Source organism: Phalangium opilio, unplaced genomic scaffold, assembly GCF_054372755.1.
Source record: "Phalangium opilio isolate 3A_F unplaced genomic scaffold, DU_Popi_V2 ptg000217l_1, whole genome shotgun sequence".
Taxonomy (NCBI): Eukaryota; Metazoa; Arthropoda; class Arachnida; order Opiliones; family Phalangiidae; genus Phalangium; species Phalangium opilio.
In genome coordinates this window covers 1,323,108-1,349,843 of record NW_028324218.1, presented here as the reverse complement: position 1 = coordinate 1,349,843, position 26,736 = coordinate 1,323,108, and the positions used below count along the sequence as shown (strand labels likewise).

General features: G+C 38.6%; 2 protein-coding genes across 2 annotated transcripts; one reads left to right on the top strand and one right to left on the bottom strand.

Annotated features, from left to right (window-relative positions):
• The first annotated feature begins 134 nt into the window (after positions 1-134).
• On the top strand, positions 135-16,573 carry LOC149615479 (DNA repair protein RAD51 homolog 3-like). Its single transcript, XM_089857159.1, has 9 exons — positions 135-743; positions 822-1,050; positions 1,114-1,286; positions 1,344-1,456; positions 1,509-1,643; positions 1,716-1,904; positions 9,619-9,705; positions 12,867-12,970; positions 16,507-16,573. The coding sequence occupies exons 1-9, from the start codon at positions 629-631 to the stop codon at positions 16,571-16,573; spliced, it is 1,212 nt and encodes a 403-aa protein (XP_089713285.1). The 5' UTR covers positions 135-628.
• A 2,233-nt stretch (positions 16,574-18,806) lies between these two features.
• Positions 18,807-19,760, bottom strand: LOC149615478 (speckle-type POZ protein-like). The gene has a single exon (XM_089857158.1). The coding sequence runs from the start codon at positions 19,758-19,760 to the stop codon at positions 18,807-18,809; it is 954 nt and encodes a 317-aa protein (XP_089713284.1).
• Between the last annotated feature and the right edge of the window lie 6,976 nt (positions 19,761-26,736).

Below are 26,736 nucleotides of genomic sequence, written 5' to 3'. Positions count from 1 at the left end.
AGTTCAAATTATAACCACTTGGGGCAGCACTTTCTAGTCCAGAGAAATGTTTTGTCTCTCTCATAACAAAGTGCATTGTTCTCTCACAATAGCGGTTGCTTTTAATTTATTCATAAATAGCATATTTAAACAGTTTTTCTTACATACCCAAGTATCTCTGCTGTTTAATTTAATATTGTATTTTATTTTTTTTTATCGTAAAATACTTTATTTGAAAGTAGTAGTGTTTACATTATTAGGCTTAACGAAGTTTATAGTCTTTTGTTTATGGGTCGTAACCGTGGTAACCAAAATCGATTTTATTTTTCCCGCGTTTTTCGACCTTTTTTATAAATATATAACTCAAATTACTACTTAACATCAGAAAACATTCGTATAATTATTTGAATTAGTTCTTTATTGTAAACTTATATATTTAACAACGGTTTTACACATATTTAAATTTGCCGCCAGTTTGTATACGACAAAACTCAAGGGAAGAGAAAGTGGGCTGTAAATAAGCTAAAGAAGTTAGGCTTAACTTGTTTACCTTTGATCAAGCAGACGATAAAAGTTTCGCGCCAGAGTTTGAGTTTGCATCTCGTACTCCCTGTTTAAATTAGTAATTAAGTACAATAAAATCAATTTAATGCGAAGTATACATTCTTACCAATTACCATACGCGATAAAATCCAAGTTACACGATTCCGGATTTTGTTTCGATAAAGATTTTAAACACGTAACGCCTGAGAAATTACAAAAAGGTAAATATGCCAAGGCTTAGCTTATGACTGCAACATGATTTATCAATCATTTACCCATCACATTTTCCCTAAAATTAGAAACTGGATTAAGTTTGGATGATGTAAATACTGTTTTAAATACAATTATTAACGCCCCTTCACCCCTTAATAAATGCACAACCGGTAACATAAGCCTTCAGAAAGAACAAAGTAGTGAAAGTATTATAACGTTCAGTCAGAAAATAGACCAGATTTTAGGCGGTGGTGTACCTCTTTGTAAAATAACTGAGATTTGTGGGTGCCCTGGTACAGGAAAGACCCAATTATGGTACTATCTTAATTAATTTAATTCCCAAAACTATTAGTAACCCTCTTTACAATGTTTATTTAGTTTACAATTATGTATTGATGTTCAAATTCCAATAACAATGGGTGGTATTGATGGTGAAGCCATATTTATTGATACAGAGAGAACGTTTTTCACTCAAAGACTTATAGAAATCGCGTCAGCCACTGTAGAACATTGTAATTTATATTACTCTAATCAAACTTTAGACCTTAAAGGTATTTTTTTAATTAAATTAAGCTTTAATTAAACAATAATTAGGCCTTTCTTTATAGATTTTACAGTTGATAAAATTTTAAATGGTATTCAATATATAAACTGTAAGAGTTATGTTGAACTTTTAGCAATCGTTAATCAACTACCACAGATTATAGATAAAAATGATAAAGTATGTTTATACAACATTTAAAGTGTTTAAACTAATTTCTTAATTATTATAGATTAAATTAATAATAATAGATAGTATAGCTTTTCATTTCCGTTATGGCTATGATGATACATTCTATAAACGTACAAAAATACTTAATAATGTAGCCAAGTCTTTAATTAAACTTGCAACTCATAAAAATCTAGCTGTAAGTTTTAGATAATTATATATTTAACAGTAACCCGTATTAATTAAGCTATTTTTTCTCTAATGAATCAAGGTAGTTTGGACCAATCAAATGACTACAAAATTTGGTGAAAAACAAATAGTTCTTGTACCATCTTTAGGTGATAATTTCGCCCATAATTGTAATCTCAAATTAATTTTATATTGGGATAATGAAACTAGGAAAGCTTTACTCCAAAAAAGTCCTTTTAATCAAGAGACAGTGGCTCCTTTTCAAATTTTAGTGAGTTTGATGATGATTAATCTGATAGAAATAGGCACACTAACTGTGGAACAGCTTAGCTTGGGTGGGACGCCAAAAAAAGGGGGAGGAACAGTCGGACTGAATTGTAATTGGTTCATCTGTACCCTTCTTAACCAATTAAAATAGAGTCCGCCTGTAATTGGTTCATCTGTAGCCCTTCTTAACCAATCACAATTAAGTCCGCCTATTTCCCCCCCCCCCTGTAATTGGTTCATCTGTAGCCCTTCTTAACCAATCACAATTAAGTCCGCCTATTTCCCCCCCCCCCTGTAATTGGTTCATCTGTAGCCCTTCTTAACCAATCACAATTAAGTCCGCCTATTTCCCCCCCCCCTGTAATTGGTTCATCTGTAGCCCTTCTTAACCAATCACAATTAAGTCCGCCTATTTCCCCCCCCCCTGTAATTGGTTCATCTGTAGCCCTTCTTAACCAATCACAATTAAGTCCGCCTATTTCCCCCCCCCCTGTAATTGGTTCATCTGTAGCCCTTCTTAACCAATCACAATTAAGTCCGCCTATTTCCCCCCCCCCCTGTAATTGGTTCATCTGTAGCCCTTCTTAACCAATCACAATTAAGTCCGCCTATTTCCCCCCCCCCCTGTAATTGGTTCATCTGTAGCCCTTCTTAACCAATCACAATTAAGTCCGCCTATTTCCCCCCCCCCTGTAATTGGTTCATCTGTAGCCCTTCTTAACCAATCACAATTAAGTCCGCCTATTTCCCCCCCCCCCTGTAATTGGTTCATCTGTAGCCCTTCTTAACCAATCACAATTAAGTCCGCCTATTTCCCCCCCCCCCTGTAATTGGTTCATCTGTAGCCCTTCTTAACCAATCACAATTAAGTCCGCCTATTTCCCCCCCCCCTGTAATTGGTTCATCTGTAGCCCTTCTTAACCAATCACAATTAAGTCCGCCTATTTCCCCCCCCCTGTAATTGGTTCATCTGTAGCCCTTCTTAACCAATCACAATTAAGTCCGCCTATTTCCCCCCCCCCCTGTAATTGGTTCATCTGTAGCCCTTCTTAACCAATCACAATTAAGTCCGCCTATTTCCCCCCCCCCTGTAATTGGTTCATCTGTAGCCCTTCTTAACCAATCACAATTAAGTCCGCCTATTTCCCCCCCCCTGTAATTGGTTCATCTGTAGCCCTTCTTAACCAATCACAATTAAGTCCGCCTATTCCCCCCCCCCTGTAATTGGTTCATCTGTAGCCCTTCTTAACCAATCACAATTAAGTCCGCCTATTTCCCCCCCCCCTGTAATTGGTTCATCTGTAGCCCTTCTTAACCAATCACAATTAAGTCCGCCTATTTCCCCCCCCCCTGTAATTGGTTCATCTGTAGCCCTTCTTAACCAATCACAATTAAGTCCGCCTATTTCCCCCCCCCTGTAATTGGTTCATCTGTAGCCCTTCTTAACCAATCACAATTAAGTCCGCCTATTTCCCCCCCCCTGTAATTGGTTCATCTGTAGCCCTTCTTAACCAATCACAATTAAGTCCGCCTATTTCCCCCCCTGTAATTGGTTCATCTGTAGCCCTTCTTAACCAATCACAATTAAGTCCGCCTATTTCCCCCCCCCCTGTAATTGGTTCATCTGTAGCCCTTCTTAACCAATCACAATTAAGTCCGCCTATTTCCCCCCCCCCTGTAATTGGTTCATCTGTAGCCCTTCTTAACCAATTAGAATAGAGTCCGCCTATTCCTCCCCCTGTAATTGGTTCACCTGTAGCCCCTCTTAACCAATTAAAATAGAGTCCGCCTATTCCTCCCCTGTAATTGGTTCATCTGTAGCTCTTCTTAACCAATCACAATTAAGTCCGCCTATTTCCCCCCCTGTAATTGGTTCATCTGTAGCCCTTCTTAACCAATCACAATTAAGTCCGCCTATTTCCCCCCCCCTGTAATTGGTTCATCTGTAGCCCTTCTTAACCAATCACAATTAAGTCCGCCTATTTCCCCCCCCCCTGTAATTGGTTCATCTGTAGCCCTTCTTAACCAATCACAATTAAGTCCGCCTATTTCCCCCCCTGTAATTGGTTCATCTGTAGCCCTTCTTAACCAATCACAATTAAGTCCGCCTATTTCCCCCCCCCTGTAATTGGTTCATCTGTAGCCCTTCTTAACCAATAACAATTAAGTCCGCCTATTTCCCCCCCCCTGTAATTGGTTCATCTGTAGCCCTTCTTAACCAATCACAATTAAGTCCGCCTATTTCCCCCCCCCTGTAATTGGTTCATCTGTAGCCCTTCTTAACCAATCACAATTAAGTCCGCCTATTTCCCCCCCCCTGTAATTGGTTCATCTGTAGCCCTTCTTAACCAATTAGAATAGAGTCCGCCTATTCCTCCCCCTGTAATTGGTTCACCTGTAGCCCCTCTTAACCAATTAAAATAGAGTCCGCCTATTCCTCCCCTGTAATTGGTTCATCTGTAGCTCTTCTTAACCAATCACAATTAAGTCCGCCTATTTCCCCCCCTGTAATTGGTTCATCTGTAGCCCTTCTTAACCAATCACAATTAAGTCCGCCTATTTCCCCCCCCCCTGTAATTGGTTCATCTGTAGCCCTTCTTAACCAATCACAATTAAGTCCGCCTATTTCCCCCCCCCTGTAATTGGTTCATCTGTAGCCCTTCTTAACCAATCACAATTAAGTCCGCCTATTTCCCCCCCCCCCTGTAATTGGTTCATCTGTAGCCCTTCTTAACCAATCACAATTAAGTCCGCCTATTTCCCCCCCCCCCTGTAATTGGTTCATCTGTAGCCCTTCTTAACCAATCACAATTAAGTCCGCCTATTTCCCCCCCTGTAATTGGTTCATCTGTAGCCCTTCTTAACCAATCACAATTAAGTCCGCCTATTTCCCCCCCCCTGTAATTGGTTCATCTGTAGCCCTTCTTAACCAATAACAATTAAGTCCGCCTATTTCCCCCCCCCCTGTAATTGGTTCATCTGTAGCCCTTCTTAACCAATCACAATTAAGTCCGCCTATTTCCCCCCCCCCTGTAATTGGTTCATCTGTAGCCCTTCTTAACCAATCACAATTAAGTCCGCCTATTTCCCCCCCCCTGTAATTGGTTCATCTGTAGCCCTTCTTAACCAATCACAATTAAGTCCGCCTATTTCCCCCCCCCTGTAATTGGTTCATCTGTAGCCCTTCTTAACCAATCACAATTAAGTCCGCCTATTTCCCCCCCCCCTGTAATTGGTTCATCTGTAGCCCTTCTTAACCAATCACAATTAAGTCCGCCTATTTCCCCCCCCCTGTAATTGGTTCATCTGTAGCCCTTCTTAACCAATCACAATTAAGTCCGCCTATTTCCCCCCCTGTAATTGGTTCATCTGTAGCCCTTCTTAACCAATCACAATTAAGTCCGCCTATTTCCCCCCCCCCCTGTAATTGGTTCATCTGTAGCCCTTCTTAACCAATAACAATTAAGTCCGCCTATTTCCCCCCCCCCCCTGTAATTGGTTCATCTGTAGCCCTTCTTAACCAATCACAATTAAGTCCGCCTATTTCCCCCCCCCTGTAATTGGTTCATCTGTAGCCCTTCTTAACCAATCACAATTAAGTCCGCCTATTCCCCCCCCCTGTAATTGGTTCATCTGTAGCCCTTCTTAACCAATCACAATTAAGTCCGCCTATTTCCCCCCCTGTAATTGGTTCATCTGTAGCCCTTCTTAACCAATTAGAATAGAGTCCGCCTATTCCTCCCCCTGTAATTGGTTCATCTGTAGCCCCTCTTAACCAATTAAAATAGAGTCCGCCTATTTTCCCCCCCCTGTAATTGGTTCATCTGTAGCCCTTCTTAACCAATCACAATTAAGTCCGCCTATTTCCCCCCCCCCTGTAATTGGTTCATCTGTAGCCCTTCTTAACCAATCACAATTAAGTCCGCCTATTTCCCCCCCTGTAATTGGTTCATCTGTAGCCCTTCTTAACCAATCACAATTAAGTCCGCATATTTCCCCCCCCCCTGTAATTGGTTCATCTGTAGCCCTTCTTAACCAATCACAATTAAGTCCGCCTATTTCCCCCCCCCCTGTAATTGGTTCATCTGTAGCCCTTCTTAACCAATCACAATTAAGTCCGCCTATTTCCCCCCCCCTGTAATTGGTTCATCTGTAGCCCTTCTTAACCAATCACAATTAAGTCCGCCTATTTCCCCCCCCCTGTAATTGGTTCATCTGTAGCCCTTCTTAACCAATCACAATTAAGTCCGCCTATTTCCCCCCCCCTGTAATTGGTTCATCTGTAGCCCTTCTTAACCAATCACAATTAAGTCCGCCTATTTCCCCCCCCCTGTAATTGGTTCATCTGTAGCCCTTCTTAACCAATCACAATTAAGTCCGCCTATTTCCCCCCCCCCTGTAATTGGTTCATCTGTAGCCCTTCTTAACCAATCACAATTAAGTCCGCCTATTTCCCCCCCCTGTAATTGGTTCATCTGTAGCCCTTCTTAACCAATCACAATTAAGTCCGCCTATTTCCCCCCCCCCCTGTAATTGGTTCATCTGTAGCCCTTCTTAACCAATCACAATTAAGTCCGCCTATTTCCCCCCCCCTGTAATTGGTTCATCTGTAGCCCTTCTTAACCAATCACAATTAAGTCCGCCTATTTCCCCCCCTGTAATTGGTTCATCTGTAGCCCTTCTTAACCAATCACAATTAAGTCCGCCTATTTCCCCCCCCCCTGTAATTGGTTCATCTGTAGCCCTTCTTAACCAATAACAATTAAGTCCGCCTATTTCCCCCCCCCCTGTAATTGGTTCATCTGTAGCCCTTCTTAACCAATCACAATTAAGTCCGCCTATTTCCCCCCCCCCTGTAATTGGTTCATCTGTAGCCCTTCTTAACCAATCACAATTAAGTCCGCCTATTCCCCCCCCCTGTAATTGGTTCATCTGTAGCCCTTCTTAACCAATCACAATTAAGTCCGCCTATTTCCCCCCCTGTAATTGGTTCATCTGTAGCCCTTCTTAACCAATTAGAATAGAGTCCGCCTATTCCTCCCCCTGTAATTGGTTCATCTGTAGCCCCTCTTAACCAATTAAAATAGAGTCCGCCTATTTTCCCCCCCCCCTGTAATTGGTTCATCTGTAGCCCTTCTTAACCAATCACAATTAAGTCCGCCTATTTCCCCCCCCCCCTGTAATTGGTTCATCTGTAGCCCTTCTTAACCAATCACAATTAAGTCCGCCTATTTCCCCCCCTGTAATTGGTTCATCTGTAGCCCTTCTTAACCAATCACAATTAAGTCCGCATATTTCCCCCCCCCCTGTAATTGGTTCATCTGTAGCCCTTCTTAACCAATCACAATTAAGTCCGCCTATTTCCCCCCCCCCCTGTAATTGGTTCATCTGTAGCCCTTCTTAACCAATCACAATTAAGTCCGCCTATTTCCCCCCCCCCCTGTAATTGGTTCATCTGTAGCCCTTCTTAACCAATCACAATTAAGTCCGCCTATTTCCCCCCCCTGTAATTGGTTCATCTGTAGCCCTTCTTAACCAATCACAATTAAGTCCGCCTATTTCCCCCCCCCTGTAATTGGTTCATCTGTAGCCCTTCTTAACCAATCACAATTAAGTCCGCCTATTTCCCCCCCCCCTGTAATTGGTTCATCTGTAGCCCTTCTTAACCAATCACAATTAAGTCCGCCTATTTCCCCCCCCCCTGTAATTGGTTCATCTGTAGCCCTTCTTAACCAATCACAATTAAGTCCGCCTATTTCCCCCCCCTGTAATTGGTTCATCTGTAGCCCTTCTTAACCAATCACAATTAAGTCCGCCTATTTCCCCCCCCCCTGTAATTGGTTCATCTGTAGCCCTTCTTAACCAATCACAATTAAGTCCGCCTATTTCCCCCCCCCCCTGTAATTGGTTCATCTGTAGCCCTTCTTAACCAATCACAATTAAGTCCGCCTATTTCCCCCCCCTGTAATTGGTTCATCTGTAGCCCTTCTTAACCAATCACAATTAAGTCCGCCTATTTCCCCCCCTGTAATTGGTTCATCTGTAGCCCTTCTTAACCAATTAGAATAGAGTCCGCCTATTCCTCCCCCTGTAATTGGTTCATCTGTAGCCCCTCTTAACCAATTAAAATAGAGTCCGCCTATTTCCCCCCCCCTGTAATTGGTTCATCTGTAGCCCTTCTTAACCAATCACAATTAAGTCCGCCTATTTCCCCCCCCCCCCTGTAATTGGTTCATCTGTAGCCCTTCTTAACCAATCACAATTAAGTCCGCCTATTTCCCCCCCCCTGTAATTGGTTCATCTGTAGCCCTTCTTAACCAATCACAATTAAGTCCGCATATTTCCCCCCCCCCCTGTAATTGGTTCATCTGTAGCCCTTCTTAACCAATCACAATTAAGTCCGCCTATTTCCCCCCCCCCCCTGTAATTGGTTCATCTGTAGCCCTTCTTAACCAATCACAATTAAGTCCGCCTATTTCCCCCCCCCCTGTAATTGGTTCATCTGTAGCCCTTCTTAACCAATCACAATTAAGTCCGCCTATTTCCCCCCCCCCTGTAATTGGTTCATCTGTAGCCCTTCTTAACCAATCACAATTAAGTCCGCCTATTTCCCCCCCCCCTGTAATTGGTTCATCTGTAGCCCTTCTTAACCAATCACAATTAAGTCCGCCTATTTCCCCCCCCCCTGTAATTGGTTCATCTGTAGCCCTTCTTAACCAATCACAATTAAGTCCGCCTATTTCCCCCCCCCCCTGTAATTGGTTCATCTGTAGCCCTTCTTAACCAATCACAATTAAGTCCGCCTATTTCCCCCCCCCCCCTGTAATTGGTTCATCTGTAGCCCTTCTTAACCAATCACAATTAAGTCCGCCTATTTCCCCCCCTGTAATTGGTTCATCTGTAGCCCTTCTTAACCAATTAGAATAGAGTCCGCCTATTCCTCTCCCTGTAATTGGTTCATCTGTAGCCCCTCTTAACCAATTAAAATAGAGTCCGCCTATTTCCCCCCCCCCCCTGTAATTGGTTCATCTGTAGCCCTTCTTAACCAATCACAATTAAGTCCGCCTATTTCCCCCCCCCCTGTAATTGGTTCATCTGTAGCCCTTCTTAACCAATCACAATTAAGTCCGCCTATTTTCCCCCCCCCTGTAATTGGTTCATCTGTAGCCCTTCTTAACCAATCACAATTAAGTCCGCATATTTCCCCCCCCCCTGTAATTGGTTCATCTGTAGCCCTTCTTAACCAATCACAATTAAGTCCGCCTATTTCCCCCCCTGTAATTGGTTCATCTGTAGCCCCTCTTAACCAATTAAAATAGAGTCCGCCTATTCCTCCCCTGTAATTGGTTCATCTGTAGCTCTTCTTAACCAATTAAAATAGAGTCCGCCTATTCCTCCCCCTGTAATTGGTTCATCTGTAGCCTTTCTTAACCAATTAGAATTGAGTCCGCCTATTCCTCCCCTGTAATTGGTTCATCTGTAGCCCTTCTTAACCAATTAAAATAGAGTCCGCCTATTCCTCCCCCTGTAATTGGTTCATCTGTAGCCCTTCTTAACCAATCACAATTGATTCCGCCTATTCCTCCCCCATTTTTTGACGTCCCACCCAACCTAAGTTGTCCCACAGTTAGAGCACCTTTTTCTCTAAAATTTCAAATGATCCTTATTGTTATTTAATTAAGTTAATTAGCCTTTAATTAAAATAATAATCTTTCCAGAGTGTTGGAATTAGAGATATCCCAGTTGATACTGAAAATAAACAACCTTCAAAACGACTAAAGACTTTGCATCACGTGATTCCTTATGTATTTGCGTCACGTGATTCCTTATGTATTTACATCACTTGATTTCTTATATATTTACATCACGTGATTTCTTATATATTTGCATCACGTGAATCCTTATATATTTACAACACGTGAATCCTTATGTATTTACACCACGTGATTCCTTATGTATTTACACCACGTGTTTCTTATATATTTACATCACGTGATTTCTTAAATATTTACATCACGTGATTTCTTATATATTTGCATCACGTCATTCCTTATGTATTTGCATCACGTGATTCCTTATGTATTTGCATCACGTGATTCCTCATGTATTTGCGTCACGTGATTACTTATGTATTTGCGTCACGTGATTACTTATGTATTTGCATCACGTGATTACTTATGTATTTGCATCACGTGATTTCTTATATATTTGCATCACGTGATTCCTTATGTATTTACACCACGTGATTCCTTATGTATTTACACCACGTGATTCCTTATGTATTTACACCACGTGTTTCTTATATATTTACATCACGTGTTTCTTATATATTTACATCACGTGATTTCTTATATATTTACATCACGTGATTTCTTATATATTTACATCACGTGATTTCTTATATATTTGCATCACGTGAATCCTTATATATTTACAACACGTGAATCCTTATGTATTTACACCACGTGTTTCTTATATATTTACACCACGTGTTTCTTATATATTTACATCACGTGATTTCTTATATATTTACATCACGTGATTTCTTATATATTTACATCACGTGATTCCTTATAAATTTGCATCACGTGAATCCTTATATATTTACATCACGTGATTACTTATATAGTTGGATCACGTGATTCGTGACTTTTAATTTTAGATCACGTGATTCGTGACTTTTAATTTTAAATCACGTGATTCGTGACTTTTAATTTTAGATCACGTGATTCGTGACTTTTAATTTTAGATCACGTGATTCGTGACTTTTAATTTTGGATCACGTGATTCGTGACTTTTTCCATAAGTTTTTTGCTTTTCAAACCATAATCCAGGTCTAAATTTGAAGGAATAGAAGTCAATGGGGGGAGGGAAAAGGGGTGGGGTGGGGGTAGGGTTGAATCTGTCGATCTCCATTGGCTGTAATCTATCGGCGGGAATGAGGTCAACCATTGCGGGGGTCGATGCGCGATGCCAAAAGGGTAAGCCCCTATCCTCTTTAATGGATCTATACCTCTATCAATACTGTTTACAACTCGAAATGGGCCCAGAAAACGAAAGTAAATTTTCTTGTCACGGCGGGCCTTAGCTTAACCTCTTTAAATCTGACAGCGAAAACATCGTATCTCGATTTAAACCGTTATTTAAATCGTTATTGTTAAAGTATTGTATTTAACGGTATTGAGGGAAAGCAAACATCCAGGGGGAAGCGAGAAATACATTGTAACGTATTTGCTTTGTAATTAACTTAATTACGCTCGGAATTTAATGATATTTTGATGTAATGGTCTATAGAATGTCTACTTTATTATGGTACTTTCATTTTGTTTCTACTCATTATAAGTCAAAAGATATTAGGGTTTTTAGGTCTATAATTTGATAAATTTAAGTAATTCATGAGAAATTACTGTATGGTTTGTTTAAAATATGGTTTGGTAGTTCATATTGAAGGCCAAAGGTCAAGTTAGTTACCTATAAAATCCTGGAGTAATTTTAATTTAAATAATATTAATATTGTAAATTATAGTACAAACTTTAAATTGCAGTTATTACATTTTGATACTTATTCGATACATCCATTTGGCTCTTAATTCGCCAGTTCAATTTCAAGTGATGTGATGTGCGACCATAAAAATAGGGGTGTAGCTTAGTGTACAGGGTGTGGTTTCTTTTTAAAATATCAGATGTAGTACCAGGAATGCATACATCTACTTGGAATCATTGCGTATTGCCATTCATTTTCACTCAACGTATCTAGGGCGGATTTAGTCCAAGGGAGGAGCTAGCTAGACTAATCATTATATGTGACGAATTTTAAGTGGCTAATAATAATCTGGTGCGTTACTCAACCAATGAAATCAGTGTTAGAATTATGAGGCTTGACGTATTTTATAGTAAGTTCTCAAGCCCCGCCCACAAAATCCGAATTCATGGGAGCACAATAATTCTTAGTAGCTGTATGCATTCCTGGTATTACTAAACAAATACAGTGCGAAACACCCTGTTTAGTTTACTTTACTTTGGTCTACACTGTAGTTGTAGTAAAGGATCTTGTTTCTTCGAAGTTAGATTATCTTTTTCTTGGACGTGGGGGGTCAAGTTAATGGCGGGTAACGCTATAAAAACGTCTGCAAATCTACCCCAGCACCACTTTCTAGTGATGTCTTACCAATGAAGGAATATTAGTGCTTATTTTTAGAGAGTGTACCATTACAATCTACTCTTTAGGCCTACCGTCGTCTGTCACTTATAAACCAAAGTGAACAACTGCATGGGAACCTTGGGAGAATGACCCTTAATTGAAAATAAGTTACCCACGTGGTAAGTGCCCCGAGATAGCCAATTGAGTCATTACAATTCATACTTACTATTACCAGTACCATAAGTTCATAAGATATGTATGTTATGTTCCTACCATAAGTTTGTTTAATTAATATCTGGTCATGACAAAGTGAAAGGCTTGTAATGAATTTGAAGTGAGTGAGTGAGTGATTGAGTGAGGTAGGTCATAGATTCGAGAGGAGGTAAAGCGAGGGAGGTCTGGTTGGTGAGTGAGGTGGCGCTGCTGTCAAATTTGGGCTTAGTAATGCATAGACTAAATAGGAGTGCCTAGATGGAATTAGGTCCTAGCTGCAAAATTAATTAACCACGTGCACCGAGTGCACTTAGGACTTCAATTAAATTCTCGCTTCCGTCGTTCTCCTTGAGTCGAACTAGTTATCTCGAGTACTTGTAAGTCTCTCAGTAGCATTACGACAAAGTATAGGTAGTGCATATCATACTTATGGAGCGAACATATCACTTATAAACTTATGCTACTACTTATATTTTTATATTCAAGGTATTTTTGATAAGTCTGCCATAATTTTAAGGGTACCCTTAAAACAAGGAAAAGTTCTGTTAAAAAAAATAAATAAATAAAAAATACCAGAGTTTCGAAATCTTCTTAAAATTTGCATAATCCAAGGATCGTAAAACCGTTGTCGGAAATTCTAGCGAAACTGGGTTGTCCTTTAGGGAAATGTGCAAGGGTTCAGTCGTGGAATTGGAAGGGACTCGACTCGAAATAGGGTAAACCAAACTGATAAGGGTCGGCTTTTCTTAGACCATATAATATATATTCTAAGGGAACCTTCTTGAAAGCCCTTACGAGTATCCTGTTTTATAGCCCGGCCCAATTTCACCCAAAAACCAGGGAAATATATGGTAGTGTTTTTCTGATTTTTTTTTTTTTTTTTTACTTAGAAGTTTTTCTCGATAGTGTGGTTAAGCGTGTACGAAACGAATTTGGGTGTACTTTTTAGGGTGTAGGGTTTGAATGTATACCCTGCTTAACCCTTCTATTTTTTGCATATGATGTGTATATTTGACCGCTAAAATGTTGTATCTCCAATATTATTTTGTTTAAACAAGGAATACATAAAGAGATATGAATCATACCAAGAAGTGATATCTAGTTTATTAGGGAGAAGGTATAAGATGCCTAGGTATTCGCGCGCCATAGTCCTGCAGTCAAACTTTCAAAATACAAGGGGGGACGTAAAAGGAGGAGGCGCCGGGCTATTTCGCCTCCTCTCCTCAGTCGGAAAATATGACTGTAATTTTTTTCTCATTCGCGTCGTCGCGCTGACGTGCACGAGTTTTCAAGAACCAATGAGATGCTGCTGGTTGTAATTTAGACTGAGGCGGGGATTAACTCCGGACACGTCTACGTTTGGACTGGAGATAAAGAGCTAGAAATGTGGATGAATGAATTTATACCTTCTCCCTAATAAACTATAGTCTGTCAAATGAAAGAAGAGCCCTGAGAAATTTGTCCAAATTGGTGTCGCCACCATCGACCCCATAGTACTTTATCAACTTGTTTTGTTTTGTCAATAGTCGTCTGTAATATAGTCTGCTCTAAACAGATAGGCTTAATCGCAATAGAACCAATAAATTTTGCTATATATATTTAATATGTTTATGTTTCATGATTTTTTACGATCATCGAGTAAAAAACAAAATTAACGACAAGACACCAGTTTTATCTTTGTTGAACTAGCATTGCAATATATTTTAATGACATAAGTTAAAGTACTTGTCCATAAGTAGTTCAGCATCAAAGCGTCTTCAGTCCACGTTTTCATCAGAGTCTTCGCTGTCTTCTTGCATATTAATTTTAAGAGGTTCAATTGTGGTTTCGATGATGGGATCTTTTTCCCAATACTCATGCATTATATTCTCGACGTGCTCTATGGCCTTACGCCAATTCTCTGGTGTCACACGTTCAATGGCCCTCAATGTTGCATCTTTGACCGTCGAGAGTTTGAAACCAGAATTCTGCTTCGCAACGGCGTTCTTCACTTGTGCCCATATTAGTTCAATCGGGTTAAACTGGCAATGGTACGGTGGAATCCTCACTACCGTGTGACCTCTACTTTTAGCAACCTCGTCAATTTCGTACTTCAGGGTTCTGGACTTGTGACGCTTTATTATTTCATAAAGTTCACGTCGTGAATATAATGTATGAGTATTGGGAAAAAGATTCCATCAACGAAACCACAATTGAACCTCTTAAAATTAATGTGCAAGAAGACAGCGAAGACTCTGATGAAGACGTGGACTGAAGACGCTTTGATGCTGAACTACTTATGGACAAGTACTTTAACTTATGTCATTAAAATATATTGCAATGCTAGTTCAACAAAGATAAAACTGGTGTCTTGTCGTTAATTTTGTTTTTTACTCGATGATCGTAAAAAATCATGAAACATAAACATATTAAATATATATAGCAAAATTTATTGGTTCTATTGCGATTAAGCCTATCTGTTTAGAGCAGACTATATTACAGACGACTATTGACAAAACAAAACAAGTTGATAAAGTACTATGGGGTCGATGGTGGTGACACCAATTTGGACAAATTTCTCAGGGCTCTTCTTTCGTTTGACAGACTATAGGGCGGATTTTGTGTGAGGAGCTATGGTCATAGAAATTAACATGGGAGATATTTGGCAGGCTACACATTGATTCCTAGTAGCTGTATTTATTCCCTGATTATTTTAGAATTTTGAAAAGAGAACTTTACAACGTTTTAGCGTTGAATTGGTGTTGTTTCGTCCATTGGGGGTTTTGAGGTTTGGTGTTGGGGAAGGGGATTTTATGGGGGATTCGAGATGACAGGGTTGTAACCGGATTTCCTTCCCTCTTGGAGACTTGAGACCGCGGATTCTCGCGCTCGGAATCTTTTGATTTATGTAAAATTGGCCCCCATTATTTTTTATTTCAAAACCCCAATCCAAACTTTGGTCGGCGAAAACTTAGCTTTTCCGATAGACTATTTTAATAATAATATTGAGCCGTTTCGTTCATACCTTTAATAATATAACTCGAACTATTGAACGGATAATATGGCCAAACAATAACGTAAAACTGGTCCATAAGGACGTTTCCTTATCGGTTATTTCTTCAAAGATGAAATGGTATATTTTCTATCACGTGGTTTATTCATAGAGAGCCAATAGGTGGGGGAGTCAGTGATATGGAAATATTGCAAATTAATTGAGGGGGAGTAAATTAGATTATATTTAATTTAATTATATTAATATTTGAAATTGATTTAAATGGCAATTAAGAACAATGGGTTTTCAAACCGTGCACGAGTTAGGTCTTAGGAGATGACGCAGTTTACAACTCGGTGTACATTTTTAAAATTGCCGGAACGTCTAGACAGAGATGTTTGATAAAAAAAAATTCAAGAGTTTTATTGAAGTTTTTATCATTTTCAAAGTCTTTCCATAATCATAATTCGTTTAGGTCCAAAAAGCTTTGTTTTGAATTTGGGGAAAACAACGTAGAAAATAAATTTAACTCGTGTCTGGAGTTCTGAAGCAATTATTCATTCACGATCGTAGTTTTTGGTAGAAAAAATGGGAAAAGTTACTTAGAATTGATGTCTTAAAATCGTCGACTAGACGTTTCATAGAGTAATTGCACCACGAATTTTTTAGGTAAACACATGGCAGAGTAATTGTACAGTTATTATCGTTTTGATTTTAACTATTGCACCTAGTATTGTTCACCAATATCAACATAAGTTCATAAGATATGTATGTTCCTTCCATAAGTTTGTTTAATTAATCTCTGGTCATGACAAACTGAAAGGCTTGTAATGAATTTGAAGTGAGTGAGTGAGGTCATAGATTCGAGGAGGTTAAGCGAGGGAGGGCCCTGGTTGGTGAGTGGGGCGCGGCTGTCAAAGGGGGCTTAGTAATGCGGACTAAATAGGACCTAGATGGAATAGGTCCTATAGCTGCAAAATTAATTAACAATGCACCGAGTGTACTTAGGACTTCAATTGACTCGCTTCCGTCGTTCTCCTTCTCGAACTAGTTATCTCGAGCTGCTGTAAGTCTCTCAGTAGCATTACGAATACTATGGGTAGTGCAAATCATACTTATGGAGCGACATATCACTTATGTTAGCTAGACCTTCTGTAAAGTAATTGCACCAAGTATCATGCAGGGTTAACGGTAATCCACCATAGAGAAACACCACGTGTTTCAAGCTAAGCTTAGAGTTAAAAGGACGCTTTAAGTTGTAAAAATGTTATGGCATTGAAGGAAAGGAAGTATGAAAGAAGGGTTTTGTTCCGAGTGTGTTTTTGGCCACGATGCCAAAATGATGTAGACCTATAGCTAGGGCCACGTTACTTTCACTAATTTGGCATAGGCGAGTAAGGGTGCGTTAGAACCGCCGCCGCCTGACGCCTGTATAGCGAGATTAACAAGCGTTTTCTTTTGGCAAATGTAATGATTCTCCTCTCTCTTTAAAACATTTTTTTTCTTTATTTATAAAGGGCCCAGGCGCTGTAGCACGTTTTTGATACCTCTATACTGACCAAGGATTTTTTTGTTTCAGAAATAGAATGTTCTTGTTTAAAAATAAACCCATCTACCATTCCCCCCTTTCATCTTAAAGGTCTAGTGAACAGGGTCCTACAAATGGAAAGGTTACAATCACGTGGAAAGGTTTTTTTAAGGTTTTGGCGCGTGATATTATGTACCTTTCCCGCCATTTTTAAGAAAGCTTTTTGCGCGTGATTTTTATGTACCGTTCCCCCCATTTTTAAAGAAGTTTTTGCGCGTAATTTTATATACCTTTCCCGCCATATTTAAGAAAATATTTGGCGCGTGATTTTATGTACCTTTCCCGCCATTTTTAATAAACATTTTGGCGCGTGATTTCCTGCCATCTTTAAGAAAGCTTTTGGCGCGTGAATTTTATATACCGTTCCCGCCATTTTTCCCCGCATCTTCCGTTTTAGATCTTATGAATTTCAGTCCTAAGTCTTTGAGAACTCTTTCGATTTCTTTGTCCCTTTAATGAGATATTTCCAGTAATAGTTACTTCGTCCCTCCCCATCGTTTAGAATTCTCGTAACGCGATGCTTTTGTCTCGCGTCGCGTCTTTTGCCAAAAAGCCAAAAGTTTGCCAGAAGTCAAAAGAAATTTGAAATGGGATTCCCAAATTTATGCCCAAGTCCTTGAGGTTAATAAAAGACAACCACCACCATAATTTTTATTTCTCAATATAGCCTTTCAAAAAACAAACGCGTGTCAGAGACATAAATATAAATATAAAAAGGAAACCAAAATTTTAATTATAAAATAAAAACAGTTAAGGATAATTTAGTATATAAACATTGACCCTGATTTTAAAGTTTTTTTTAAGCAAAGCACGAGATATTTCTTTTAAGGTTTTTTGGCGCGAGACATTTATGTATTTCCCGCCATTTTAAACGTTTTACCGCCTATTTTACCACGTGCTAATGTTTAAACAGGGTTCGTACACGACCTGGAAAAGTCAGGGAAATTGAAAATGGGCCTAAAAGGTCAGGGAAAAGTCGGGGAAATTTAATATGGACCTAAAAAGTCAGGGAAAAATATATTGGAGGGAAATTTAAAGTATAAGGGTGACCAGAAAATGTTTTGTCCGAGATTTGACCAGAGCTCCAAATTCGCGGAGCTCGCTCCGGTTATTTGTAATTTACTTGTTAAATTTAAACTAATTAATTGGCTAATTTTTATAACAATAACTCGTGCAAAAATGATTCGACTGAATTTAGATTGGTTTTCATATACAGGGTGTTTGTGAAAGGTCCATCAATAATGAAAGGGCGTATTTATTGGGCCATTTTGAGTCGAAAATGTTCTATGACATTTTTCCGTTCGGGCCACTGTTTTCAAGTTATGATTGGAGTAATTTACGGATGACCCCTTAAATTTAATTAAGAAATTGAAAGACAGCGCTAATTTAATGAAGGGGTCATCCCTAAAATATTCAAATCATAACTCGAAAACCGTGGCTCGGACGGCAAAATGTCATAGAACATTTTCGACTCAAAATGGCCCAATAAATACGCCCTTTCATTATTGATGGACTTTTCACAAACACCCTGTATGTTCGCCATGTACGTTATTGCAAAACAGGAAAAGTTCAGCTAACATAACGTTATAATAGAACGGCCGTTTTAATAGTAACTTAAGTATATCTTTAAAACTAATCCAGAACTAATTCTTAACTTGAATAAGATCTTGGTACTTGTTATAGGCCTGTATTTGATACCTTTTTACGAATGTTTGACGTCTGATACTAAACCACGTAGTTTATTCATATTTAATTTATTGAAACAAAAATCGAAATACAATAAAAGCTTTAAAACAAAACATTTCAAATGGTTAATAAAGTTTAGGTACTTAAAGAAAAATGAAACATAATTTTTTTTTTTATAATTTTTTCAAAAGAACATATAAAAAATGGACATTTTTAATTAAAATCATTTAGCCACTAACAGTGAAACATAATTTTTTTTATAATTTTTTCAAAAGAGCATATGAAAAATGGACATTTTTAATTAAAATCATTTAGGCACTAACAGTTCGAAAACACTTCTGAATAATTCTGCGCGATCATTTCGTTCCAATTTTTTAAACAAATCTGTTGGTAATATATCATTCCAATGGGCAGCCATGAATTCCAATAATTCTTTTCTCAAATGCTTCGATTCGTACGTTAGCACCGACTGAAGTACACATTCTATATTATCCATTGAAATATTTGATATTATACTCTTCTCACACAAGATCTTCAAATCGGGTAAAAGGCAGAGGTGGGCGACTTTTAACAGTTGGAAATGGTTTTCCACAATGTTGGGGGGGTTTTGACCGGTGTAGAGGAAATGCAACAAATCCTTGACCACTTGGGCGTCAAATACGCCCCTCCAGTCGACGGAGTTCGTTCGAGTTTCCTTCATATCTGTTTGGAACATTTTCTTGAAATATTCGGAGTGCGACGCCAACACGAACTTGTGACATGGAAGTTCCTGATCCTCGGTTTTGATGACTGTGTCCGTTAGAATTCCTTGGTCCAACAAAGTCTTTTGTCTTTCGATAAAGTTTTTCTCGTCGCACGAAACAATGGTGATAATGATTTCGAATTCTTGGTAGCGACACGATAAATTATCATACTCCTTTAAGTAGTAAATGTTATGAAATACGAATTCATTGAACCATGGGCCTCGCATGTATCCCTTGTGGATCGTGAATTTTTCATCATAGACATTACTGAAAAATTGTACCTTGCAATAGCATCTTTTGTACTTCATATTCTTTGCACAGCGCCCTCTCAAATCCAAGAACCGCTCATCACCGTAAGGTCTGTAGTAACTCTCCATTATCCACGGGTGTACTTCATCTCCAACTTGATCATGCACTTCAATATTTATGGTCCATTCAAAAAGCCCTGATATTTTTTGCCGAAATCTTTGCTTTCTTATACTGAAAATTCTTTGGGTTGATGTCGCTTCGGTGGCCATAATTTAGCGTCAAATAATTATTTTCGAACCTTAAGCCTATCAATAATTATACAACGCGTACTGGTTTTATCAACCGTTCAACTGGAGCGCGAATGACAATGAGACCTAGCTCTGACAGATTAGACTCGACCTTACCTAATCGTGGTTTTACATTTTCAAAAAAAAATAATATAGGCTTAGATTACGTAAAATAAACACTATACTTCCCATTAAATTTCGTCTTTAAAAAAACGTTAACTATGTTAAATTACGTTTTCACGTGATTCCATAGAAAGTAGTTACAACGGAGGTAAAAAAACTGGCACTGGAATGTGTTTGAATACTCGAGTTTTTGTTAGGAAATTTTTTATTTTTTCGCTCTATAAGAAATATGTACCACTTCAAGCAGGTAGGCTGACTGAAGTGTTCTTCTTTTAGCCTACAAAATTTGTAGGCCTGTGCGAGTCCAGTTTTTTGGGCTTCGAGTCGCGTCAAAGTCCCGGACCCCCTTCCCCGGGACGGGGGGTATGAAAGAAGAGGCGGGTCATAGCGACAGAGGTAAAAAGGAATTACGTATTTTTCGCCACCGTCCCCGTTAGCAACGTCATCAAAACGTTGATTAAGTGAGCCAATAAGATAATTTAAAATTTTCGGTACGTGTTGGAGGGAGGGGCTCTATAGTGGGCTATGAGTCGGACTGAAGTGAATACTAACCGGAAACTATTCCTACATCTAAAATTAAATCTATCCCTACTGATATCAACTTGCAGTTTAGTCAAATTTGGTAACGAATAGGCCTTTACAGAAAGTTCTAAAGGAATTATGGGTACTTGTCCCCTCTTGTAGTTCAAACTGAGTCAGTTCAGTTCAGCCAGTTTTGTGTTATAAAAAAAACGAACTGGAGGCAAGATTTGGAGAGATAAAGCAGACTGATAAAATGGTGGGCTTTTTTTAACGCGTTTGTTCTTCGTTTGTTTTCTCTACTTTGTGCCAGCAAATCTTATTCATATTATGCCGAACTATTCTAATGTTGATATTTGATACTCGTATGAATTTATAATGATTAGATCTAACGTAAAGTATATTTATTTAAGAATTTTGATCTAAGCCTTGGTTGTTGAGTTTAGTGACGTCACTTCCGAGAGAATTTTGGTGACGTATGGCTGTTATAATGCGCAGGCGCGGCGGGACAAATCAACAAGGTGCGCAAGCCGTGAAAACTTTCTATAATGGCCTATTGTGACTGTCCATAAACAACAAGCAAATATACCGCTTTCTCAAATATCTATCTATAACTGATTATACCAAGAAGTGATATCCAGTTTATTAGGACACCAGTCTGTACATACTGGCTTCTAATCACCACCATCTTCTGGTCTTCGTCCATTCCACTTGGACACCAGTCTGTACATACTGGCTTCTAATCACCACCATCTTCTGGTCTTTGTCCATCCCACTTGGACACCAGTCTGTACATACTGGCTTCTAAACACCACCATCTACTGGTCTTCCGTCTATTCCACATAGACACCAATCTGTCTCATTGGCTTCTAACTCCATCGTCATCGTTTGGTTTAAGACATTCGCGGCGATCAGCTAGGGTTGCGAGAAACGTCTAGCCTCCCTAGGGTGGGTTGTCCACCAAAGGTTTTCGCAATTGCGGTTGTTCTTGCTTTTAACTGTAGTTCGACACCCTTTCAGGGTGACTAGACTTCCTATATTTCCTATTTTTTCCTATTTTTCCAATGCCTTCCTATAAATTCCTATAATCGAAGGTTTTCTCCTATATTTTCCAACTTGTTTCACTTTGTTAGATTCATCAGGGTATTAAGTTTCAAACTCGCAAAAAAATTATTTATATTGTTCAAAAAATAAGTCACCAGGTATCACCATCAGCTTAGACTTTAGTTGTATAGTTGTATCTGCAAACAGACATACCTATTCCGCCTTAGAGAGAGTGCCGGAAGCAATTCCAAAGAGTAGAACTGAATTCAACATGTATCTAATAATTCAGTTGACTAAAAATAGAAACACGAGCCATGACCACAATAATAAGTTCGCCGCGGTTATAGGTCTTATTTAACTTTAATACTCGCGTTGGCAAACTATGAATATCGTTGAGGTGAAACGAGACAGTAGTGTTTAAACTGCTAACCAGTAAATAGCCATATTTTAATCTAAAATCAACATTGTTTTTATCTGTCCCTACCCCGATTGATAAAAAATATATTTTTAATAAGGCCGATCCGATGTTATTAATCTGAATCTTATACTATTACTTAACATTGTTGTCAATAGTTTATTTCGACTTCTTGCCTAGGCCGACTCTCGGGTCGCTACTGGCCGCGTCCATTTAACATTTTATTCAGTAATTTCCGGTTAGGAGGTGGCGCGCTAAACCGACTTAAAGTAGGCCCCTCCCAGAAAAAAAAAACATAACTCTGACTTCATGGAAGCGGATTAGACTGACTCGAACGTTCTCTCTTAACTTGAATGAGATCTTGGTACTTGTTATAGGCCTATATCTGATACCTTTTTACGAATGTTTGACGCCTGATACTAAACCACGTAGTTTATTCATAATTCATATTTAATTTATTAAAACAAAAATCCGAATACAGTAAAAACTTTAAGAACAGAACATTTCAAATGATTAATAAAAACTTCTTAAAGAAAAATTAAACATAATTTTTTTTTATCATTTTTTCTTAAGAGCATGTCAAAGATGGACATTCTTTATTAAAACGATATACCCCTAGCAGAATGTCTTCCCTGAACAGTTCGAAAACACTTTTGAATAATTCTACGCAAACGTTTCGTTCCAATTTTTTAAAGAAATCTGTTTCTAATATATCATCCCAATAGACAGCCATGAATTCCAAGAACTCTTTTCTCAAATGCTTAGATTCGTACGTTATCACTGACTGAACTACACAATCTATATTATCTATGGAAATATTTGATATTATGCTCTTCTCACACAAGATCTTCAAGTCGGGTAAAAGACAGAGATGGGCGACTTTTAACAGTTCGAAATGGTTTTCCACAATGTTGGGGGGGGGGGGTTTGACCGGTGTAGAGGAAATGCAATAAATCCTTGACCACTTGGGCGTCAAATACGCCCCTCCAGTCGACGGAATTCGTTCGAGTTTCCTTCATATCGGTTTGGAACATTTTCTTGAAGTATTCCGAGTGCGACGCAGGGTTGGCAACTACCTATCCAGTCCGGTTTAAACCACTTGGTTTAATCCGGATTAATCCACTTAAAAAAATCCACCTAAAATATCCGGCTTAATTATGAATGGGGAAAAATCAATTTTGTGCCATAAAAATAATTAAAATACAACAAGAAACAAGGCAAAAATATTTGAAGCGATAACTAAAGATTACTTATTATAAATGGAAAAACTAATAGTTATGTTAGCAGTTACTGTCCAGTTACAGCTTGCAATATATTACCAGTATTACTCGAACTTAAAGCATAGCGTGGTTCCAGTGGATCCCCTACAAGTCGAATTTCCTTACGAACTCCAGTTTTGGCTTGGGAAAGCTAGAGGCATTTGTGGGCGGGATTTATACGTGCATGTATATATCCTGCCCACTAGCCTTTGCCAAGCCAAACACGGAGTTTAGAAGAAAAGTCCCCTTGTAAGAGATCCACTGGAGCCGCGCTAGTGTTAGGCTCGTGCACTCAGGAAATAAATTGATTTCATGAAAACATTTTAGCAGTTAAACTAGAAGACGATTTTGTATTGGAACCGGGGCTAGGGGTCGGGGAGTGCCCCAAAGCTAAAATAAGAGCTAAACAGAAGTACTTTGCCTTCAAAAAAAAACTAAAATAACTCATGTTTTTTAAAAATCCGGATAAATCCAATAAAATCCGGTTTAATCCAATAAAAACCACTGGTCTGGATTTTATTCAAATTATCCGGATTTTTGCCAACCCTGGTGCGACGCCAATACGAACTTGTGACATGGAAGTTCCTGATCCTCGGTTTTGATGACTGTGTCCGTTAGAATTCCTTGGTCCAACAAAGTCTTTTGTCTTTCGATAAAGTTTTTCTCGTCGCACGAAACAATGGTGATAATGATTTCGAATTCTTCGTAGTGACGCGATAAATTTTCATAATCCTCCAAGTAGTAGATGTTAGTAAATACGAATTGATTGAACCATGGCTCTTGCATGTATCCCTTGTGGATCGTGATTTTTTCATCTTTACTGTAAAATTGTACCTTGCAATAGCATCTTTTGTACTTCATTTTCTTTGCACAGCACCCGCTCAAATCCAAGAACCGCTCATCACCGTAACTTCCGTAATCTTTGTAGTAACTCTCCATTATCCACGGGTGTACTTCATCTCCAACTTGAGCATGCACTGCAACATTTATGGTCCATAGAAGAAGGTCTGATATTTTTTGACGAAATCTTTGCTTTCTTATACTGAAAATTCTTTGGGTTGATGTCGCTTCGGTGGCCATAATTTAGCGTCAAAGAATTATTTTCGAACCTTAAGCCTATCAATAATTATACAACGTGTACTGGTTTTATCAACCGTTCAACTGGAGCGCGAATGACAATGAGACCTAGCGTTGACAGATTAGACTAGACGTTACCTAATCGTGACTTTACAGTTTCAAAAAAGAATAATATAGATTACGTAAAATAAACACTACATTCCCATTAAATTTCGTCTTTAAAAAAACGTTAATTTTTTATTTTTTCGCTCTATGTTAAAAAGTATAATATGTACCACTTCAAGCAGGCAGGCTGACTGAAGTGTTCTTCTTTTAGCCTACAAAATTTGTAGGCCTGTGCGAGTCCAGTTTTTTGGGGTTCGAGTCGAGTCTCGAGTCCTTAAAAAAGCTCTAATACAAATACAATCTCGAGTCGAGTCTTTTAATTACTATCGAGTCCTTAAGACCGCGTGGGACCCACAACATCTTGCTTTTAGAAATGGGCCCCCATCCTCAAGGCGTTGCTATGAAATATGGCCCGGATTTTTTTTCTCTCTCTACACTTATATAAATAAAAGGCGCGAATCGTTTTCCCGCCTTTTTTAGTTAAGTACATACCATAGCAGCGAGGCTGTCACGTGATCAATCATTTACCAGCAGCAGGCGCCTTCTTTATCGCACGTGCATGTGTAGGAATGACTTAGGTAAAGGTTGCTAAGGTCAAGTGTCAGCCTGGAAAATCGTTTCCCCGCCTTTTCATATAAGGGTTCGTAAGTAACCAATGACTGTATTGATAAATGGACCTTGAAAAGGTTATGGTTTCGGTGATGAGTTAGGCTTAGCGTTAGAGAAGGTTATTAATTATTTTTGAAGGATGCGCGTCACGTCATAATGGAACTTGAAATAAATAATGTGACGTAAATATAAACATGGATGGAACAAAATGTTTGCTAACACGCTCTCGTTGCCAAACTTTTGAGGAACAAAGATGAAACACATAAAGATTTAAACAGACCGTGTAATCCATAAATGGGAATGAAGACATTTTTATTAATGGTGCATCCCCAAACAAACGCCCCCATAATATTTCTGTAAAATCAGACGTATATAATACTTATTCTCTTGGAGAGAAGTGTACCACTACAAAGAGTGGAAATTAGTAATTGTAACATGATTCTTCCATGCAACATCATTTTACATTTGGAGTGCACAAGGTTACTAAACCGAATCATGCTCTATTAGCGCTTAACTATTTGCCAAGGCGTAAGTGCTTATGTATTTTTTGTCCCCCATGTCAAGACGAGGTTTGTGGGTTGATTGCTGAGGATTTAGTATAACCAAACTGTTGTAGAATTCACCCTTGCACGGTGCGATGCCCATCTTAATTAAGTTTGATGAACGGGAAAGCAAATGTTCAAAAAGGGCTCGCCTGGGTAGAATCATATTACATAACTAAAGCATATTAAGAGGATACAGAGTTTCACACTTCTTCTAGTACCCCCTTCTGATGAAATTCGCAGCTAAAAGGGCTCCCTCGCCTGGGAAACATGATGTTACATAACTTAAGCATATTAAGAGGATAGAGAGTGTCACACTTCTTCCATTATCCCCTTCTGATAAAATTCACAACAGCAGATAGAGGCTAAGAAAAAGTTTTTTGTCGACATCGTTAAAGTTAAGCCTTTGTTTTCTAAGAAAAGAATATAAGGAATATTAACGGGGTCCTCGTTGTGTTTACTTGACAAAATAAAACATTTTAGGGTTTAGGAGAAGGTCCCGGAAGTTAAATTGGGGTCATTAAATCTGTTCGCGCCACCAACGACAATTTAGAGCTGTAGTTTTGTTGTCTTTATTTCTGGCAGCATTGCAAATGAAATGGTTTTGCAAGATTTCACTATACATTTTCTAATTCCAAATCTGACCTATACTAGAATGCAGAGTATAGGTTCTATTGAATTTACAGTTAGGGCTTATAATGAAAATTGTAAGCGTAAATGCCGTTAACCGTTTTTATCGCTCCCTTCTTGTGTGCGTTTGTTTACCTTTGGAGGGATTTAATTTCCCGACAAAAACCTTGATAGGTCTACCTGTCCTGAAAATGTAAAGGTGTTATTGATTGGGGAACTTACGCTGGCTGGTTTAAACTGTAGGTTTTCTTTTTTCAAGGTGAGATTGTACTGTTATTTATACTAGAGATAGTTAAGTTAAAAAAACGTGTGAGTCTGAGATTGGGTTAAGAATTTAATGGGTAAAGGGTTGTAGGGTTTTTCATTTTAAATAAATTTTTGTGGTATTTTTTTTGGGTTATTTATTTATGCAAATTTTGATATTTGAATTAGTTAGTTTAATTAAAAACAACTTTATACTAGGCCATAATGTTTATTTATTTATTTATTTATTTATTAGCGTTGGAATAATATTTTTATTTGTTATTTAAACGCCAATTAGATTTATTAATTAGTCAGTTAATTAATTAAAAAAGCCTTTTTATTAAGCCTTAATGTTTGTATATTTTAGTTATTTATTTATTAGGATTTTAAAA